At 41.9% G+C, this 22,413-nt stretch overlaps 2 protein-coding genes across 2 annotated transcripts in view; one reads left to right on the top strand and one right to left on the bottom strand.

The window, feature by feature from the left end:
- Positions 1–183, bottom strand: part of MRPL57 (mitochondrial ribosomal protein L57) — a 120,968-nt gene extending 120,785 nt beyond the window's left edge. Inside the window, exon 1 of the mRNA XM_066175863.1 lies at positions 178–183. The gene's annotated coding sequence lies outside the window, so the exon portion shown is untranslated. The remainder of the gene's footprint in view (positions 1–177) is intronic.
- A 278-nt stretch (positions 184–461) lies between these two features.
- Positions 462–22,413, top strand: part of XPO4 (exportin 4) — a 78,878-nt gene continuing 56,926 nt past the window's right edge. The window contains exons 1-2 of the mRNA XM_066175843.1: positions 462–542; positions 21,075–21,180. Of these exons, the coding sequence (XP_066031940.1) occupies positions 462–542; positions 21,075–21,180 (187 nt within the window). The remainder of the gene's footprint in view (positions 543–21,074; positions 21,181–22,413) is intronic.

Raw genomic sequence — 22,413 nt, 5'->3', positions numbered from 1 at the left:
CTGCCCAGGGTGGTTGTGGAGCCTTCCTCTCCGGAGGCATTCCAAACCCACTCGGATGCGTTCCTGTCCAACCTGCTCTAGGTGACCCTGGCTTGGCAGGAGGTTGGACCGGATGATCTCCAGAGGCCCTTCCACCCCTAACAAACCGCGGGCCAGGCAGTGCGAAGACCTGGGGCTGGCGGCGGCCCCGCCCCGCGGCTCGGGGGTCCCGGCGCGTGCTGCGGGCCGGGCCGGTCCCGCCCCGGAGGCGGCCGGGAGGGGCCGGGCCTGAGGGGCCGGGCCGGGCCGGGCCGGGCGGGCGGGGGGAGGCGCGCGGGGCGGGCGCTGTCCCCGCCCGGCGCTCGCGGGGCTGCGGCGGCGCCGCCGCTTCGCTTCCGCGGCGGGGCCGGGCCGGGCCGGGATTGGCCGCGCGGCCGCCTCGCCCCAGAATGCAGCGCATGGCGCGTCATTGAAGAGAGACCATGATGGCGGCGGCGGCCGCGGCGGTGGGGGGCGCCCCCGAGGTGATCGCCCAGCTGGAGAACGCGGCCAAAGTGCTCATGGTGAGGCGGGCGGCGGCACCGCCGCGCCCGGAGCGGCGCCTCTCCCCCGAAGGGGCGCCCGCGCCGGACCCCTCTCCCCTCCCCGCTTCCGTTCCCGCTGCCCTCGCCCCTCGGGCGCGGGGCTCGGGGCGCAGCCCGCCGGGGCGCGCCGCCTCCGCCGCCCCGTCCCGCTCCCCTTTCGGCCGGGCTCCGTCCTTCCCTTCTTGTCCCTCCGCCGCCGCGCCGGCTCGTCGCTGTGGCCCCGCAGCCGGGGCCGGCCACGCCGCGCCGCTCCTCCATGTGCCGCCCGCTCCCCGTCGCCCCGGGCAGGCTCTGCCGGCTGCCCGCGCCCCGCGCTGCCCGCCCCGGCTGCGGCGTGTCCGTCCCCGAGCCCCCGCACCGGCACCGCCACCGTCCGCCGCCCAGACCCTCGCCGAAGTTGCCAGTGGGCAACTCTCCCTTCCTCTCTCCCGGGCCCGCGGCCCCGGGCACCTCCCGCGGCGGGAGGAGCGGCGGCAGGTCGCGCCCGTCCCCAGCCCGGCGGGGACAGCGGGGCACCCTGGGCGGCGTGGAGCGGCCTCGGGAGTGGCGCGATCCGGTTCCAGAGTTTTCCTTTAAGCGGAGGGGCACCAAGGAACCAGAGGCTCACGGTGCTGCCGCTTTGAAGCTAAGCCGTTAGTGGTGCTTCGCACTTGATCTGTTTAATTATCAATTAACTGTCCCTGCTGACTGTGTGCTATCCTGTTTTCATAACTGCGTATAAAAGAAAGCCCATATGGCAAAGATCAGAAAGGCAAAGGAGCTGGATACCGGTAGGGACCATTGGTATTAAAATATCCCCGGTTTGCATCCTTGTAAAAGACTTGTTTGAATGAAAAGCTCTGTGTTGCCTGGTATCGTTTACGGGTCTTTATTGCAGATCTTCTGTACATGTCTAGCTGAAAGCCTTCCCCACATAATTTATCTTACCAAAAACTGGTTCTGATAGAAGTAAAGTTTGTAAGGAGTTGCTATTAATGAGATTTCAAAAGAGCCAAAGAAATAGTAGCAAAGGTTTTCTGGTATCAATAATTACTCAATGGCCAGAGCCTGAATGATCGTGTTTTAATGTCTCTCTGAAGTAGCCTGACTGTAAAGTGAGAAGTGATCAGCTTTACTCGTGGGTGTCCCATCAGAATATGAATGTTACTCCTTGTCAGGTCAAAGCCTGAAAAACACTGACTGTTTTCAGGCAGGACAGTAAAGGTAAATAGCTTGGCAGCAAGCACTAGTCCTTTTAGAAAAATACTTCACAGAGTATGCCCCCAGTGATGGGTTTCAGGCTTTAAGCTGCTTTTGATTTGTATATGCTTTACAAAACGTGCCTGTGTAGATTGTTAGATGTTCTGGTAAGGTCTGTGTAGCTGTGTTTTAAAAATAACACAAATGCAGTAGTTACTAGGAGAGTTTGACTATGTATGGAAACCCAGTAGTAAGTATTACTGTGTAATAGAACACGTGTGTGGAATGAAGCATGGTGGTTAAGTAGTTTTCAGTATCAAACCGATAGTATGTGCAGTGGCATCTCCAAAGTCTTGCATCCGTGCTTGAAGGCTAAAAGTAATTTGTGTGGGCATTGTTTCCCTAGCAAAGCCCTGCTAGGGAAAAGCAACTTACTGTGGAGTTGAATTAAATAAAAACCTTCATAGAGTGAAAAGGTGCAGGCTTCTTATGGTAGTGTTTGTGCTTCTGTTGAAGAGTAGTTGCTGAACTTGCTGGTAAAAATATGTCTTGGTTCTGCAAGCACATGGATGTTAGGATCCTTGTTGAATTTCTACCTTCCTCCCTACAGCCTCTGACAGTATGAAACCTGACTTCTTGTGGTATTTAGCTTTTTCTTATTTTTTTTTCCACAGCTGATTTTGGAACTTTCACAGACAACACTAAACTGAGAAGAACTAGTTAGATGGCTCTTACCGAGGAAGCTGCATGAAATAGAGATATTCATTAAAGCTATCCATGAGGGTGAGAACCCAGAATCAGGCTTTAGGCAGGCTTTTGCCTGTGGGAGAGCTGTGAGAACTGTTTAGGGTTATTGCCCTGTGTTCCTTCTCAGAAATCATTGACTCTTTGGAGGGATGCAGGAGAGGAGTGCAGCTCAGCACGTGCTTCACAAAGGTGGACGTGAGACCCCAGAGACTGAAAGAGTTGTGAGCTCTGCTCCTGTTCTGTCTCACTAGCAACTGTTCGAGAAGAGGGCCCTGATTGTGTTTTAGGAGTGCACCTGGACAGAGATGGTCTGAATTTCATTTAGCCAGAGGGCTGCACTGTTTGGTTAAAGGTCTGCTTGGGGATGAGGGCAGGAAGTTATCTCTGCATGGCAGATGGGAGGGGTGAACTGATCAAGCAAACTGCTGGGATCACTTAGAAAGGTATTTATGTAAAAATCTGAGGACTTGTGGGGTGAAGGGTGATGAACCTGGTGCTGGTGTTGAGGTCACGGAATCAAGGTCAGCACCTCGCAGTGGAGCCATACCTGAAGCAATGGGAAAGGGCAGAGCTGTGAATAGTCTGACAGTAGATGGCAAAAGGTTTTGACTGGGCAGAGAGCTGTGGAGGGATTCAGCAAGGTTTTCTTGTGACAGTCTGTCCCAGCTGAGACAGCGGCAATCCTTGCAAAATACAGGCTAAGGATGCATCAAAGATGTTTCAGCATTTCAAAACACAGAGCAGGGAGCAGTGGTGGTTTACTTGATACTTGTCTTGATTTCAAATTGAAATACTGAGCCTTGAGGAGAATAATGGCGTGTTAATAAAAAAACCTGAATGTGTTTAATTAACTTTCCTTGAGGATAAGCATGGATTACTGTGAGCTCTCTAAATCTTTGATAAGTATTTTCATAATTTTTTTTTCATTGCTTTGGGTTAGTTGAGTTTGCCTTTGGAAAATTACTTTTTAGATATCAGATGAAGTATGCCCAAGTCCTGATCTCCTAAACTACTGATCTTCATGGACCTTGCAAACCATGGCATGCCATGTTTGGAAACTGGAAACATTCAGTCTTTTCTCTCATCAAGCTCTCCTCCAGCTGCATGGAAATGCTTTCCTTTGTTACCAGTAATGCCTTTCAGCAGGTTCTAGGTAGCTCACATTCAAAAGGCTTAATTTGAGAAAGGGTTGGAATTTGGTATAAATCATTGAATTGTTATAAAAGATGAAATTTATGTTGTCATTAGCTGCCAAATATGATTTTGAAGGCTGGTGCTGTGACAATTTTCTTTAGTGTGTGTAAAAGTATTTGCTGTATAAAAATTTGGTACGTAATTCATTTCTAGTAAAGCCACATGGTGTTTACCTGAAGTAAGACCCCCATTAGTGCTTTTCTGTGAAGTTTCTCAGTGCCACAGGTTGGTATCCACCTTTGGCCTGTGTGACTTTAGGTTGGTGAAGACCATAAACCAACATCTGTGTGAACTGAATTAATTTACTCCTCCTCCATTTCCTACTGGCATGGTGTCCCCTGACCATGTATCTCCTATCTATTATGTTCTGTTTAGCTCAGATGGTAATTATTGCCAAATATAATTAGTACTAGTTAAGCACTGTTTTAATAGCTGTCTTCATGGATTAGAGAAGACATTGGTTGTATTATTAAGGGAAAAAAGTGTAAATTTCATCCCAGAAGTGAGAGGATGAAGTAGGAAACATGCCTAACACTGTCTGGTTATTGCTGAGAGTTTATTAAAGCAGGTTGAAATTTTGTAGCATATGATATTCTCTGACACCTAAATGTAAATTCACAGGTTATTGCTTGTTCACCCCACCTCCCTCCAAAAAGAGGTGCTCTCTTCTTACCTGCAGCTCCTCTTTCTCCTTTGTGACCCTGTGCAGAAGATATTAATATTGCTGAGATGACATAGGAATTAAACAAGGGAATGGATTTCTGTCAGGTTAGCAAGATGTATTGGCTATCTGTGCAGGCATTTAGGTTGCAGAGCTAGCACAGGGGCACTGAAATTAGATTGTTGGACACGTACAGAGCTGGTCTGCCCCTGCTAGTGGTGTGCTGTCAGGTTGGCTCAAGTGTATAATATACCTTCACTTTACAATTTACTTGTTAACTCAGACTCTCTTGATATTATGAAATCCTGATATTAGAAATGCCAGACTTCACGTAGAGCTGCACACTGAAAAGAGAGGAGCTTACAAGTTTCAGAAGGGTGCATTCCAGCTGGAGAGAAGACAAAAAAAAAAAATCACAGTAAGTGTGATTGGTGAAGACGGTGGAGGAGACTGTGTAGGGAGGCTATGGGATCTCCCATCATTGGAGATGTTTAATACTTGACTGAACAAGACCCTGAACGACCTGATCTAACTTTAAAACGAGTTCTTTTTTGGGCAGGGGCTTGAGCAAAGTAGGTCCAGAGGTCCCTGTTAGGCTATTCTATGTGGTGTGGCTCTTAGAAAGCTCAAAGAACATCTGAGCAAAGGATTTTGCAGAAGAATCCCATTATTTAAAAGTTTGTAAGTGTTCTGTTTTGACTGTGGTCTGTTTCGAAGGGTGGATGTTGGGGCGGGGGGGGGTAATGTGGATTCTCACATCACCACCTTCTCAGGGTACCACTTTGTGATGTATCCTGCTATTCTGAGGGTGATTTCAGGCTCAAGTTGAGTATTCTGACAGTAGTCCTACAAACTTCACCTTCAGATGTTCAAATAAGCTTACAGAATAAGAGCATACAGGAGCACATTAGTAAGATCAGATTGTTTTTCCCATCAACCATGACAGTTTGTATGGTTGGCTCTTGTTGTCATACCTTTCTTGGAGATAAGGCCTGTGTATGAAATTGTTAGGAAGTAAACCCCCTTGCCTTCTAGCTAGTCCTCAGAGATCAGAGGGGCTGGGTGCAGATAGGCTTAATTTCTCATTTATAACCAGTTAGGCACTAAAGTCTGGTCACGTTGAATAAGAACTTTCATGGTTGTGGAGTCATGAATAGTCTGTTTTATTGAAGCAGCAGATTATAGTTCTTGTTAGATTGCTGATAACTGCACTAGACCTACAAAATGTAAGTGCATAACTCTGTGTACAAGTGCTGCCAGGTAAGTTCCAATGCAGTCAGAGACACAAATCTTACCACAGAGTTGTCCCTGCTTTGGGGAGAGGAGCAAGCCCATTGACTTGTCTGTAGAGTAGGGTTGTATTCTAGTGCTTCCATAGAGGAGGATTTCAAGTATCAATTTTATACTTCTTGGACAAATGGATGAATGACTGTAGTTAAAAATCATTGGCTGCCTGTTGCTGCCATCATAGGTGTGGGGTGGGGGGACATCTGTTTTCTTATTTTCATATTGGTAGGTGTGGTTTTTGATATATAAACAAGAGGTTAATGAGGGTCTTTGGTTACCTTCATCAAGCCAAGCTACCTGTCTTGTGGCTAAAAAAAGACTGCACAGACCTGTGGTACTTCTGTGTGCTCCTCCACACTGCTGAGGCATCAGTGGTGGCCATCAGACCTTCACCAGGTCTTTACTCCCATCATTGTCTCCTCAAGGAACAGATCCAAACCAAGGCTTGTTGTGCACAGTGGAGGGGCAGTGAGGCTTAGGGCTGGCACAGAGATGTGGGTGCTCTGCTGCTCTTCACTGAGACCACACTGGGCCGTGGGGCCTCTGCTTCAGCCCAGGCACCATTCTGTACTGAGCCTTGCTCAAGCCCAGGTGCAAGATAAGCAAGCGGCCTGGCTTGTGGTTTTGCTCAATCAGCTTCATCATTTCTCCACTGTCTCACATCTTGACATAAGCAGCCAGTCTGTTCACCACAAAGGCCGTGGCAATCCTTATTCCACAAGGAAGTTCAGTTTCTTGTTGCAATATGTCTTCATTGTGAGGCAATTTTTCAGACTGTGAAGCAGGCTTATAGTAAGGGTGAAAGGGAAAGATGGACTCGCTCTGCTTTTGTTATGGCAGGTTGCCTGTTGGAAGTAATCAGACAAATGAATCATTCCAATGCTGAGAAGATTTGTTAAAGTCCTCCAAGTTGTCACCCATAAAACACGCAGGATGTGTGCTGTATTATGGCTAGAATAGACAAAACTTCTGCTCAGATTTTTTTTTCCAGTGGCCACCTCAAGCTGCTGATTTAAAGAGGTCTGAAAAGTGAGGATGATCCACTAGTGGACACTTTACGTTATTTGAATTAGCAATTTCAAAAGCTTGAGGTGTGTTATCATTGTTTTTCTCCCATAGATGTGTCCAGTTGTTTTTGGAATGCTTTTTTTTTTTCTTTTAGTTTTTTAATATATTATTTAATATATATATATATATATTACACACTTGTCTGAATGTAATGGGGTTTACAAGTGTTTTTGGAAAAAAACCAATATAGTTCTTTGAGTGAAGGCTGCTGTTTGATAATTTAATTAGTTCTTAAATTATGAGAAATAACTATAAAGTGTTCTGATTTTTCTTCTACAGTATCCTTTGTGATTTTTAGAATTCTCTATCATATTGCATCCTCCAGTTATCTCTCAGCTAAACTGAAGGGTTTTGTAATTTTTTCATATGGGATATTCCACCATACATCAAATCATCCCTCTGTAATTTTTTTTAGATTTTTGATACTGCTTTTGAATGAACTGACCAGAATTCTGCGATGTAGGATTTTAGATGGTTGTAAATTTTTGATATTCTTCTGTATTCCTTTCCTAAGAGTACTTAACATTGTACCTTTCTTTATTGCTTCAGAGCAGCAAGGTGGTGTCTTCAGAGAACCATACCCGTGCTGTCCAGATCTTTTTTTTGGAGCAGTACCGAGTAACTTAAGAGTCTATCGTATATGTGTATAGTTTTTTCTTCTTTTGCTTAAGAGCTGGTATAGTTGGTGCATTTTACAGGCACACAGTTCAGATTACAGCCTGGGAGATAAGTACATGCAGTGTGCACCATGCTAGTGAAACTCCTATCTGGGAGTCAAGAACAAATGTGCATGGAGCTTATCTGTGCTAAAGTGAAGAGCTGAGATTAGAGAAGTGAGAACTGATAGAGATTCTGATATCTTTGAAAAGTAAAACATCATGTTTGATGAAATGAAAATCTAGTGAAATGGGATTATGCATGCCTAGGGTTTATTTCTCCTGACTGTTTCACAGAGGGAGTATTTGTCTTTTTGAATGAATATGTTTCACACCTATATGACTTGTGACCATTGCATTGGCATATTTCTATATTTTGTTCTGAGTAATCGATGTAAGTACTGTATCCTTGCTTCTGCATTCATCTACTGGGGAGCTTCATTAGTTCATAACTCCATCTGGATTATTCTTCTTCAGGTACTACCCACTGCTGTTTTCCCTTTAACCTGCTTCCTAAGAGTCTTATCGTTGTTATGCTAATCTGTGTTCATTAGTTAATTAACAGCTTTCCCTATGGAGAGGTGGAAGAAATCCTCTTGATTATTAAGTTGAGCTGATCCTGTCACAAGCAGATAAGTAAAATATTCCTTTTCATCCGTTTCTGACAGTGTTTTGATTCTAAAAAGTCTGTCTGAATTAGGTGTACATAAAGTCTCTGCAATTTTGATGTGTAGTGGGGTGTATGAGTGGCATAAACCCACATATATGCTGGGAGATGTGGCGTACAAGGAAAGGTGTCAGATCCAAGCTCTAGGAGACATTGGTTCTTTGGACTTTGAAGTCCAAAACATCTTCTTGAACAGGGAGTAGTTGTTAAGATAGGGATTTTAGGGAATGAAGGTAAACTAACAGGAGGATATACTTTAAATAGTCCCTCTTCTTCCTCTTTCCTGTCTCCCAAAGAGAAAACCCCCAAACTTTCCTACTTCAGAGGCATAACAGTGAGTGGCTGCTGTATGGTGCTGTCTTTGGCTCTGCCAGAACATAGGATAATAGTACACCCACCTGAGTGGTTGTATAATGAACTAGTTTGGGTAGTGAATTCAGGGAGAAAAGAGTCTTTTAATTAATGTAATTTTCACTGTGTTGCACTAGAGACAATTCTACTACCTTGACTGAGATGAGAGAGTTTGCCTATACTCCTGGAAGAAATTTGGTCAAATGATGTTAAACCACTTTGGAAGTAGTATATACATTTCTCTTTCTTTTCAAATCAAGACTGATATTTTTTTTTAGTAGAAAAATACATATAAAGTTATTTAAGTTAAAGTAGGAGCAAGTGAATAATGGTTTTTGTTTTTGTTACTTTGTAAGTCAGAGAAGTTGGTTTAGTGGTGCCTACTAAATTCAAAATTTACAGAACTACAAAAGTGAATATGAAGAAGGGCTAAAGGTATATCATGATTTGTGCTGAAATTGAGTTTCATTCTTTGTCTCACTCAGGCCAGCTGTGTTATGTGCAGCTGTGCAAAATGCTAGAGGCACAGCTGTGGTAGTGTTGAAAATATGCCTTATGCCAGGGTCTCTTGAAGGCTTTGTATAATTAATCTGTGGCTGTGAAATCAATGAAGTGCAGAAAGGTGTTTTGCCATGGAATTTTACAGTTTATAATGGCGTTCCCTGGGATTTCAAAAGCCTTGGCTAGGGTGAAGAACATCTGCAGTCCCAGCCTTGTAAGTGTGACATAGACTATATTTTCACAGGAGCATAAACCAGCCTAACACTGAATGGCAGAGGAAAAGCATTACTTGTCTTTTTGCTGGATTGATTATCTGCTAGGTTAGTGTGCTGGGCTGGCTGTCAGAAGGACTTGCCAGTTGCCAAAGCTAGCACAGGATAATAGTGTGTGTCTAGGAGCAGAGAGGAATTAACATGGCTGGAAGGAATGGAAGATCTCCAAAGCACCACAGCCTTGGAGTTCTGGAGAGGCAGCCCCTCTTCCTTACTGTCAACTTAGACTAGGATCCTGTCGTAGTGATGGAAAATACTCCCAGCATCCTTCACAAATGTGTTTTAAAATCTGTTCATTTGAAGAGCTGCAGAAAAGGTATGTGCTATTGCATTGGAGTGAGTGGTATATTCCTCAACTTTGTATTTCAAGTTTTTCAGAAATGGGTAGTTTTTAGACACAAGGAAATGATTGAGCCATGTTCTATCACTTCTTCAGGCTGCTTTGGAAGGACCTTGAATTTTACACTTTCATATCACAAGTCAATATCCTGACTGCATAGGTTTTTGCTCCAACAGTGTGTGAAGGAGGGCAGGGGCAGTATGCAGAATTCAAAAAATGTGTTGCAGCATCATTAACGTGGAGTGTGAAAATCCAGTAGCTGTGTGTACTCCAGAGGCTGGTGCATTGACCTGTGCCACAGAGCATCTGTGGCTCTGGGACTGAAGCATTGGTTTGCACGAAGATCAGTAGTGCAATTGGATGACAACCAACACTCAGTTATACCTTCCTTTATTACTGTGAAACAATGTTCCAACTAGCATTAATTGTGGCATTAGTGATGGTGTGCAAACAGTATCAGAGCTAATCAGCAGGAGAAACAATTGTACAAGCACAAACCACTTTGGCTCCTTGATGAGTTACAGCAGAACTTCCACTTGTGTCTTGTGGCAGCACAAGAGAAGTCATATCTCTGTGCACTGCCTGTCTGGGGACAGGTGGAAGGGATCCAAGCTGGTGATGTGGGGTTAAGTGTCATCCTCTCTGGTCTAGTATCTACATGTGTCACTTCTTTACCTTGGGCAAGCAGCAAAGGCTCTTCTTTTGATTATTTCATTTGGTTCTGCAAAGAGGTGGTTTTCAGGGGTTTGTTATGAACTTCCCCAAAACTGATCTGCCACAGCTTGGTCTTGTATTGGTGGTCCTGGCATTCACATGGTCCCTTAAGTCAGCTGCTTGCTTTTCTTGCCATGACTTTACACAGTTGCTGTTGGTGCTGGCAGACCCTGCCTGCTCTGGGTTTCACCTTACAGCTCAGTTGGTTTCCTCTTACATTACGCCCCTCACCTAAAAGCCACATTTTGCACATTTGTCACTGGTAGATTTCATGAGGATGTCTGCACAGCATCTCTGTGTGTATGTGTATACAGGAACTGGAGATCCCCAAGTGCAAACCTGTGTCTGTGTTGCACAGGACTGCAGCCGTGTGGAGGGAGAAGGAATATTTCCCCCTGTGCAGCTAGCTGCTGGTTTGATACTGGGTACCTTAAAGCTGAATTGTGTGTTGTTGAAACTATGGCTGAAAAGCATTACATTAACCTTCACTGATCTTAAGTGCAAAGAGAGCTCTGCATTTTTTCTGCATCATCATTTTGTTTTCATTTTTGTTTTCTTTTTTCATCAAGGCCTTAACTGTTCACATTTAGTTTAGCTTTTTCATCTCTTGGGCCACCAGCTTCTACTGTTTATTTTGCTAATAATGTTGCTGCTGTTTGACTTCTCTTTGAACCATAGTCTTGGTAGCTTCCCAGATGGCTACATCTTGCATTGTTATTGAGGAAATGTGCAAATAAGTTTACAAAACAGGCAAAATAAGTTTACAAAACAGGCACACTCCTCTCTGGTGACTAGAGTATGAATAGTGCTTTCCTCACCTGTCAACAACAGCCACCAAAGCCCAAGCACAAAAACAAATGTGCTTCTTCCTGAGAGAATTAGGGGAGGGTAAGCTGCAAACCCTTTATTTTGTGGGGTTGTTTTAAGTGGGATTAGGAACATATATTGGGTTGCTTCAGGATAATGAATTGTTTAGTGGGGAATATATAAATATTAAATTCTAATATCAAGAGAAATGACAGTATTGTTTCTGGAGCTAGTCTCCTGTTCATTTTACAGTAATATTACCTCTAATAGTGTTGAGAATAAAATATATGATTATGACCATATTTCTTCATGATAATTTTTCAGTGGGGCCTGAATTTTTGGAGCCCTGTAACTGTTCAGAACTTGAGACTTGGTTAATTTGTGCAGGTTTCTTAGAGTGAACTCAGGCACACACTTTAAGGGAGTCCTAAAAATTGCATCTTCTAAATGAAATCCTAAGATGTTTCTGTATGGAATTAAAACCCCCCAACTTTGTCATGAAACTCATGTTTAGAAGAGGTTTTCTCAAAATATGTGTTGTGTGTCAGCTCTCCTGTATATCAGAGGATGAATACAGACGCGTAGCTTCTTCAGTATCATGGTTCAGACTGTATTTGCAAGTGTGGAACAAAGTGATGAAACAAGGTAAAAGTAGAAGATATCTTACTGTCTCAAGTATGTACAATTCTAGATGGATTTTTGCTGTTTCCCAGTATCGGCGAACTGGGGAAGGACCTTTTTTGAAGTGTGTTCAGTGAAAGTTCATAATTTTTCCTGGGTTTGAGTGAAAGATATTATTCTCTTCACAAAATGAATTTCAGTTTCACAATTTCTCTTGGCTTTCTTCTCTTCCAGCTAATGCAGGTTATGAACTTCCTGCTCTGGTCTCTATTCTGCTCCTCTTTTTTGCTAAACCTTGATCTCTTGTTTGTACCTTGTATCTGTCTGTATCTTACCTGTTTTCTTACGTGATTCAGATATTGTACTTCGTGTGTGTTTGACTTGTGTCTGTAAGTTTTCATTAATGCCCTAACAGTTGAGAGCCATTAATAAAGGTAGGCCTTTTAGGCCATGCCATTTTGAAAGTACAATAAACCAAAGGAGTTTTCCAAATCAAATTTAGATAAACTTTAAAAACTTCCTTATCTTGCTTTTAATCAACTCTTCCTAAATAACTATGATAGCACAAAATGGTTTTGACATTTTAACAAGATTGATGGTGGAGGAAGTGCTAAAGTCTGAATTTTGGCAGGAGAACTGGCTGCCCTGTGTGCCTGCCTTTCTTCATTAGCTTGGTGGGAGGAAATGCCTTTCTGATAGGAGTCAAAGCTTAAAACGCTCAGAAATCAAAATTTATCACTATCTCAGTTTAAATATTTCATGTAGTGATGGCTTTTGACTTGATGTCTGTGATGTCTCACTCCACTGCACGTGCTTACTGTAGAAGGCTACATGCAAGTAAAAGTAATGCCACCCTTACAGCAATGGGTGGTTATAGCTGTTCTTTCAGCAAGTATAATTTGATACTGGACAATAGGAAAAAATAGGTAGTATAAGACCTATTTCACACACAGTATGAAACTTTATTTTGCAGAAGGAGAGCAGATGCTGACTGTATTTGATGTATAGTCAGCCTGATAAATGGGTCATATATTATGTACATCTGAAGTTATGAACTTTGGAAAATGAGTATTGCCATTACCAGTATTATTATCATCTCCTGTCTAGTAGAAGAGGGATCACAATGGTTCTTTCTTTACGTCAAACTTTGTGTTGAAATTCACTGTCACTGTCCTGGCACATTTTTTTAGGTAGTGTCTGTGCTGTCTTATAGGCACAGAAATGAGCAATACAGAGGTGAGCTTCTTGAATCTTATGATCAAGTTACAATCAAGGTTTCAGAGGTTGTGGATAGGCTAGGATCCTATCTCTTGCTGGAGAACCAGGACCTGTCATGGGGATAGTCCACCCTGCAAGAGTTTTGTGGCGTGTGTTGATGCTGAGACTCCTTTCCACCTGTAACCTGTGTATCTTCCATGCCTCCTTGTGGGGAAAGAGAAGCAGCTTGGTGGGAGCTGAAGAAGTTTGGTTCATTTCCACCAACTCTTCCCTTTCTTACTTCAGGATAAGGAGGCCAAGCTCACTCCAGCTCTAGGAGATGGTCAGAGGACCATGGTGTTGCCAAATTTGCTATCACTCAGAATTTAAGGCCAGCCACCAGCAGCCCTGTGATAATACCTGAGGAGTAGCTAGAATGCATGGGGGGTTATTTTCTGCTAAATCTCCCATCTCTTAATAGGAAGATTTTGCCTTTACACAATGAAAGGAAACAGAAGGACTTAAGCTACTGTGAGTGCAGCTGTTATAAGGGCACTTTGATTTTTTGTATCCTTTAGTAACATATTTTTAGGGTTCCTGTGCTACTGCAGTAGTGATGTGCCATTTTTACTGAAGTCAAAGTGAGTTGATTTTATTTAACATTAAATGCTTTGAAAAGGTTTGGATTTGGAACAATGAGGTTTTCTGTAACTGTTCTGTGTAGTTACAGTGTTTTTCTTATCTTTGTCCTTCTCTTACATAGTGAGTAACACTTTGTCTTCATGGAGCTTTCTCTGGCATGCATTGATTGACTTCTTGTTTCTTTGTTGGATCTTGCAGACTTCAAGGGACCATGTGGATTTTCCCACTGCCATCAGTCAATCAGATGTTTTAGAAAAGTTATTTTGCCAAACAAAACTGCTGGTCAGACCTCATTTGTGCTTTGAAATGTTAGAACAGTGTTAGAACAGTAGCCTCATGTCAGCATTCATCTTCTCACTGTCCACAGCCAGACTACTGTAGGCTAAATATCCATTCTGGGATATTTCTCAGATTTAGCTGTGTTGTGTGCATAAATGAAGGGTAATTTCTGTGGAGAGCCTGTAATAGTCTATATTTGTGGATCAGATTGTTAGCAGAGAAGTAAAAGCTCAGTAGTGTTTGTTGCTTGCCTTGCAGAGAAGGCTTATCTCAGAAAATGTTTTGTTATTGATGGTAATGATTTACTTTGGCTCCTTAGTCAATTGATGTATATATATATAGTATCTTATACAAGAACATTACTAAACTGAGAATAGCTCTTATTACAAACCACGATTTGCCTCCTATTTTTTTACTTGCAAAAGACGTAATAATGTATTTCAGCTTCAAAATATGAAGCAGAAGTTGATAAGAAGAAAATAGTCTTTTTTCCGCTATTGTTAAGTTTCTGCATGAAAGCCAGATGTGAGTAGGTGTGTAGGAGGTAATTCTTCCAGCAGTCACACATTTGTTCCAAATATATGCTGAAAAATACTGGGGACTCTGGGGTTTAAGTAATTCAAGTCATAATTACATTTGGAGATTTTTTTTTTTTTAATCAAAGGAAGTTTTTGTTCAGAAAGCCTTAAATCTCCACCATGTTGTCTCTAGTGCAGGTCTGGTTGGAAGTTTTTTATTACATCTTTCTTACCAATCTTTACAAATAATCTTGAATATCTTTTAAATTGGAGGATGAGCTAGTGCTGTAATTTAAATGATTGTTCAAAAAACTAAGTGTAAAGGAAGTCATTGGACCGTAATTGGAGATGTCTTTTGTGCTGGCTGAGTTTTCTGTACTAGCTATTGCTCAAAGCTGGGCAGTCATGTCATGACAGATCTGACTGGAACAGCAGCAGAAGCTGCTCTTGATACCAGTTGTCTAAATTCCTTCTGGTCTTGTGCCCAAGGCTGGAACGTCTGATCTACTTGTAAAGCAGTTGCAGAGCTGAGGATCTTCATCTAGTCTGAATTGTTCGCTTGTGGCATCTGCTTCATGAGAGGACAAAACAGCCTTGCATCATTAGGTATCAGTGTCTGCTAGAGAGGTGGGGTGAATATCTAAGAACAGAAGTGTGGCTAATTGTCCAGTTCTCTGTGCCTGACCTCTATATTTAATCTCTTTGATTAGCTACTTTAATAAGACAAGTGACAATTTTAGAGTGTGCTGTGATATATGGTAGGAAAAAAAGCTTATTTGAAACACTTGAAAAGTGTTACTGCTAAAACTGGAATGGAAACTTGTTATGGCTTGACTCCATAGAGGTCAGGGAATTCAGTCTTAGGGCATGCTGCTTGATATGACTTCAGTAGAGTTAAACTTGGAAATCTCCTTATCCTGAAAGTCTGATTCTTTTGTATAAATTGCTTATACAGCAGCACTGTTTTGGGGAGTAATTATTTCAAGGTATTAACAGAAATCTGGTTTTAGTGGGTTTTGGTCATCTTAGTAGAGGAACACTAATTTAAAATTGAATGAGTTTTGATTATTTAGTTATGTTGCAGCTGTAACAATTGCTTACATGGGTGGAGTAATATATTTAGCTCTCCTAAATGCAGTATGTGCCCTTGTGTTATTTTCTTCCTTTTTTTCTCTTTCTCCTTCTATTTTTGCCTGTACTCCTCAGCTATGTTTTCACCATCACATGGTGTTCCCCTGCATGTGCTTCTCAAGTTCACTCATGATCTTTCTCCTTTGCATATGCCTCACGGTTCCTTGGCTTCCCTGCCTGCTGGGACGTGTTGGCAAGCCATCTGGACTTCCTTTATTCCCTGCTTCTCTGAGCGTGTCTTGCCTGATGGTGGCTGTCAGCAAAGTCCAGACCCAGCAGTGCCATTGCCATCTGTGGTGGCTTTTGCTTATCCTTGTATACTGACAGAGATCTGTTTCCTAAGCTCTTCCCTGTTGGGTTTCCAGGCTCTCTGCTGCACAGAGTCTAGACACCATTCTGAAGGGCAAGAATGTCTTGGGTTTTCATCAGCCAAGAGTGGCCCACAGACCAGAGCTTGGGAACAGTTTTACTGTACCTTTTGACTACAAGGAAGGGATAATTCCCCTACATACTGGGAAGGTCAGTTTGGAGAGTTTGTGGTGAATTTTGTGTAGTCCCCCTGCAGTAGAAGTATCAGATCTTTTTTTCTGCCCTTGTCAAGTTTGTAAGGTACTTCTCTTGCAGACATGAACATTGCCTTTGGCAAGAAGGGCTCCTACTTGGCTTTGGTATTAGCAGGTACAAGCAATTTGTTACTCTTTTTTTGTTTGTTTGTTTTAACCAAGAAAATTCTCTTAGTAGGCATGTTTGCCTTTCCATAATCCTGCTAATGTTTAGGCTGTGCTGTTCATAGGGGACCTTTTTTGTAGGTGGGAATACTGTGGATGTCAGCTTAAAACACTGCAGTGTACTCTCTGTATTCTCCCAAGCAACAAAGTCTGGAGGAGTGCGGTGACTGTTCTTTGTGACATGCTAATTTGCAGATTTCCCCCAGTGTAATTGTAGGAAGATGCTGACTTTGTTTGTATTCAGTGCTGTCTTGCCATGGCAAAAGGGAAAAATCAAAATTTGTCTTAGCAAGTTTTTTCCTTGCTAGGAATGAATGCTACTCACCCCATCATCCTTAGTTACGTTTATATTTGATCATGGCCAGGATTTTCTTAGCAAAATTATGATGCAGAAGTACCAATGCAAGCTGGTTAGCTAAATATTTAAATAAAAATCTACTCCATTATTGATTTTAATAACAATAATGTTGTCACTTGAATGGTAGAAGTTGTTAATTTTAGGATACTATCAATGGCTTAAATAAGCAATAAGTAATATTCTCTGGAACCTGCATTGATATTAGAAGAAACTACTAAACAATCAACTTCAACAAGGTGTTGAAGGCATTGAAGAGGTCGAGATTCATAGTCAGAAGCCAATTTGGTCTTTTTTTTATTGGCCTTGTAAGAAGATAGAAATTTTTTTACAGTGAGGGTGGTGAAGCACTGGCACAGGTTGCCCAAAGAAGTTGTGGATGCCCCGTTTCTGGAAATGTTCAAGCAAATTGGTTGGGGCACTGAGCACCCTGGTTGGGGGGAAAGTGAAAGTATCTCTGCCCATGGTGGGGGGTTGGACTAGATGGCCTTTAAAGGTCCCCTCCAACTATTATGTGATTCTTCAATTCTATTCTGTGGCCTAAAACCATTAGGAAAATAATATAACTTCTAACATATGATCAAAAAAAGTTGTATTTTGTATATCTGTGATAATTTATATGAAACTGCCTGAATAGACTCATTTGGGGAGGTGGAATTTGATGCTTTTTTTTTTTTTTAAGCAAAAGGTGTTTTCAGATAAGAGAAGGAGCTAAAAAAGCAGACTTCAAATGTGTATGTGGTGTTACTTCTTCAGCCAGTTAGAGGCAAATACATGGTGACTTCAACTTCAGTCTTAATGAACATTTTGTTTTGCAACCTCTTTGCTTTCTTTGTATCTATTTGTATCTGTTGTTTTTATCTATTACTTTGACTTCTTGGCACTTTCCATCCTGGCGAGTCAGTCATAATTACATTCTATGTTTAAAAGGTATGTTACTGAGGTAGGAAATGCTTGGATAAAGCAGGTGTTTCTGAATACGTATGTGTAGGTTCAGTTCCTCTGTATACATCTAACTACTCCTATTGAAAATAAAATCCCAAAGCCCTTATTCTTTCCTCATGTACGTCAACAGATGTTTCCTGTGTGTACTTTCCACGACAGTTGGTCTCCAATCTTCTGCAGTTACTTTACTTTCTTAGGAGTTGTCCAGGCTTTCAGGTAAGTTTAGTGGTCTTGCTAGTGTTAGTGCTACTCTGCTACAGTGTTTCTAGTCTTGTCTTTTTTCAGTTTCCCTTTCCTTTGAGTGGGCAGCTGCTATTTGAAACAGTAGTCCTGCTGGATCCTATTTGTGGCCACTGCTGCTTCTGGTCCTTTTCTGTATCCAGACAACTTTGGTAGTTGAAAGGTTGTAATTTTATTCATAATATTGTGTCATATAGGAAGTCTCCTCTTATGGGGCAGTGGCTTGTTATGCTAAAATCAGAAAGATGATCCTTGTCCTGGAGAAGTTTTTATAGGTAACTTGTAGGATGAGAGAATAGATGGTTAGAGGTAATGCCAGACAGTACAGAAAGAAAAGTGATATAGCTGTAAATGGTTTCAATATGTCAAAAGAACTTGCTCGTTACCTTACTGTGTTCTAATTCCTTGTAAGTTGGATAGTAGGGCAGAGTTTGAAGGAGACAATTAGAACACAGTGAATGGGCATGTGTGTTCTAGGGGGTCTTCCAAACATGATGAATACTTTGGGTATGTTTCTAACCCTATTGTGCCAAGGAGGTGCTGGGCACCAGGGTACAGGGCTCTTGAGCTCACTAAGCCAGTGTTCTTATAATGTGAAATTTGCACGGAATGTGTATATGCTGGCTTTTTCTTTGAAGCAAAAGCTAGCTGGACTTTCATTGTACAGACAAATATTGTCTGAATGCAGTGAAGGCAGTAGATTGTGAGCTTTAAGCTCCCTCTGGTGGTTTTACAGTACAATTCAAACCTTAACTGTTGCACTTGTCTGCTCTGGACAGTTTTGAGAGTCAAAGTTTGTGATGTATTAATATGTTATTGTCATTTTAAAAATTAATACAGGAATATGATGTGCCATATGCCTTTCCAAAGTGTCAAAGGGCTTCTGTAACTGGACTTAAGAGAAGTAGAAGAGCTAATATAATATAAAGCAAGAGATCTACTTTCCAGTTATTATAAGCATAAAATAGTTATTTCCCATAAAACTTCTCTGTTGTTTTTTTTTAGTACTGCCATAGTTTGCAGCTGATATCCCTAAAAGTGCTCTTAAGGATAACGAAACAGTGAAAATAGGTAGAATCTCTGTATGGCAAACTTAAATATAATGTGTTAACGCAAAATTAGTTTTGGATCAGGTAGCCCTGATTTGGTCCTCTTGCTCTAAGGATGTGAATATAAAGGACTCTGTACTTGCAAAAAGTTATGCTTTGTCACACCCAAAGGATTCATTCTAACATGGCTATAATTAGTGAGGCTTCATGAGACTGCAGAGCTGTGAGTTGCAAGGTCAGTAGTGTTGAAAGGGAAATGTCACTCCATTCCTTTTCTCCCCATCATTGCTCTGGCTCTGGTCTGGCTTTTTGATACTTATTAGAGTGACAAATGTTCACTCCCCTTGCCCCTGGATTTCCCCTCTATCCTCTTTTCTTTTGTGGACTAGTTGATGGAAAGTATCATGCAGAAAGGTAACAAGACCATGCAGGTGGGACCAAAAAAGGTGTCGGACCTCTTCTTTTGGTAACTGGAAGTTACCAAAATAAGTCACTTGTCTCAAGAAACTTGATTCTTAATTCTTGTGAAATACTGTTGCGCAGAGCTGTAGGTTTCTTGAGACTTAAAACTATTCCCAGGCATTGCGCAGCAACAGAGGCTGTAGATTAAATGCATGTTAAATGATAACTGGTGCTGAAAAAAAGCACCCTGTCACCACCCAATATGTCCTATGCTGTGCTGATTTAGGCTTTTGTGTTGGGTTATGGTGAACCAGACTGGGGAACTGATCCAGATGAAAAAATCTGGGATGATTTTTGGTAATCACTCTCCTAGTCTGGTTCTCTGTGCATTTGCACAAATGCTTGCCCATGGGGGGGGGAGGGGAAGGAAAGTGGCAACTGCCTTTTTTTTCAGTTGGCTTGGTTTATTTGCCACAGCTCTGACTGAAGTGCATTAAGCTGTTGCTGTGTAGGTCATTCCTGCATGTCTGATAACCTGCTCCAAATATTTTTTTGGCATTCTGTACAGCTGGTTCTATTGCAGTGAATGTAGCTTGAGTCCATGCAGAGGAGGACAGTTCTTCACACTGCAGAAAACATGAACAGCTGTTCCCATTAGGAACAGCTCCTACTGCATGCAGGAGAGCTGAGGGTACATCACAGAAACGTCTGTTAAATCAGATTTCTTGTGATTTAGTTACTGGAAAATATTTCACTTATGTTAAAAGTGTTGGTCTTGATGCTAAGGTCTTGATGCTTTTATTCCCAAAGCATTGGATATAAATCATGACTGAAAGATAGGTGGCACACATGTTCTTCTCAGACTGCTAGGGACAGGGCTGGAGTATGGAGTTTGGAAGTTCAGCTGAAGTTCAATAACCTGCACTGTCACCTTGATCCTGCTCTGCAGTTTGGATGTGATCTTCCTACATGTGTGCATGCTTCTTTCTCAAAGGTTAGCATCAGTTTTGCTTACCCTGTTTGCGGTATTAATCCCCTGCAAGAGTATCTTGTGCCGTGTGCGTGTTCAGATAAATCCCAAATAGCAGAAGTCAGAGAATATTAGTGGCAGAAGTGGAGAGCAGTGTGGTGCTGTGAGCTGCTGATACTTTCTGCATGGCTGATTTTGCCTTGTAGGGCTGTGGGGGGTGTTGGGGTTGCTCAGTGAGGTGAGGCTGCAGTGCAGGTAGCTCCTCTGTGCTCCATAGGCACCTCACAGGGGTTCAGGTTATTGCATGGTTTCATGCTTTGCCTTTAGTTCATTTTCAGGTAGAAACAACCCTGGAGCTGGCTTTCAAGAGGAGAGCAGCCCAGGATGTAACGTGGTGGGTGTATATAGGGATGGCTGTAAGCTGGGAAACCACCACAGCCATTCCCAAATGGGCTTACTTGTCCCTTCAATCACACCCCGTCCTTAGGATGTCAAATTTAATATTAAACACTAGAGGGTAGTATGTTCCTGGTAATACTTTATTTTAGACCATATCTGTAGTAATTTTTAAATCCCCTGAATTTATTACACAGCTAAATATTTTAAAACAAATGCAGAACTAAAGAAAAAATGGTGCTTTGCTTCCAGGACTTGAGCATGCTTATCAGCTTTTAGTGATGTACAGTGGTACTTTTGGTCTGAGTAGAAAAAGGATTGGTTTGAATTTAGATCTGACTTCTAACTTTCTTTAGAAACATCATTATGAAACTAAGTTATTCACTCTCTGCCTGATATCTCAATATTCACACCTGTGTGCATGCAGTGTAAATACAGAGTGGTGTATAAGAAGAGAGAATGCCTGAGAGCAAGCAGTTTTGCCAAGAGATACTTGATTTTGGTGTTTAACAAGGCAAACATTTATAAGTTCATGACATTGCTCTTAGTATATTTTTGATCAGTGCTTCAATAGCTTTTTTTTTTTTCTTTCAGGCACCACCTTCCATGGTCAACAATGAACAACGCCAACATGCTGAGCACATATTCTTATCGTTTAGGAAATCAAAATCACCATTTGCTGTTTGCAAACATATTTTGGGTAAGTTTCAATAAATGAAGTTAGGAATGTACATTCTTTTATAACTGGAACTGTGCAGTTCTTTTGCAGCTGAGACTGTGACCATCAGTTTTGATTTTAATGAGGGGTACTTTCTGTTGGAGGGTGAAGCCCATTACTGTCCTTTTTTGTTTTATTTCTCTCAGTTTCAAAGCTGTAAGGTGTAACATCATGCAGCTAAGTTCCTGAACTGATTTAATAGATTTCCTCTGCAACATGATTATTATAATACTGTCTAATCTGTGCAGCTTGTGCAGCTGCCAGTAGTATGGTTGCTTGGCTTTGTGCTTGCTTCCCAATAAATCAGCCAACAATGCAATTTGCTGCACTTCTACCCGATTTTGCATGGGTGCTGAAATGAGTGTTTATTTCCTCTTGAACAACTTAGTTGCTGTTTACAGCCCAGCTGGAGGAAAAGAGGAAAAAGCTAGAAAAGCTTCTGTCCACCTGGTAAAAGCAAGACAGTATTGATTTGAAATTTTGTGTGGTTATACCTGTGGAGAAAGGAAAGAGGCAGATACCATCCTTCATCAGAAATTTCTTTGATTTTAATGGAAATGCTCTAAATGTGGTTGTGTAGCAAGTTATAAAAGATAAATGTTTTTACAGGTGCTATAGAGACTTATCAGAGTTTGGCAGCTAAATCCAAGAATTACAGGAGCAGTAAAGATAGAAGATTGCTGCTTGGCCCTGTGGTATTGACCAGATGTGAGTGCTGGGGACAGGTTAGGGGGAATTTCAGTGAAAACTGACTCTGAGACCTGACGGGGGAAACCTCAAAGTTTACACAGAAGAACACATGCCAAAACCACACAAATCAACTTTTCTTTTTAAAGAATTTGCCAGAATGAACAAAGAAATTTTGGAATTATGTTGAAAATATTATTTTTGTACTTAAAAAAGTACTACAGAATGAATTAACAGTTATTTCTAAATTTGCTGGATTGGAGACTTACAATTCATGAATATTATGATGTCAGTATTGCAGAGCTACTCCTATGTTATACTGTCATATATAGACTAGGATGTGTTTCCTTTCCTGCAGCCACTCTGCAACAAAAATTTTTCTCTACAAATGAGTTTCTTCTGGGTTTACTATATTGTAGTAGTATTTCATCTGGTTTGGAAGACTGCAATCACACTTTTTGCTTGATGGGTCAGCAAAATTGATGCTTCTTTTTTTCACATTGATTTTTAGAGAAAATTAAGTTGGCA

The sequence above is a fragment of the Chamaea fasciata genome, unplaced genomic scaffold (genome assembly GCF_029207755.1).
Source record: "Chamaea fasciata isolate MVZ Bird 193981 ecotype frontalis unplaced genomic scaffold, bChaFas1.0.hap1 SCAF_2, whole genome shotgun sequence".
Classification (NCBI taxonomy): domain Eukaryota; kingdom Metazoa; phylum Chordata; class Aves; order Passeriformes; family Sylviidae; genus Chamaea; species Chamaea fasciata.
The sequence above is the reverse complement of the archived record's forward strand: the minus strand, read 5'-3'. Positions and strand labels throughout refer to the sequence as shown.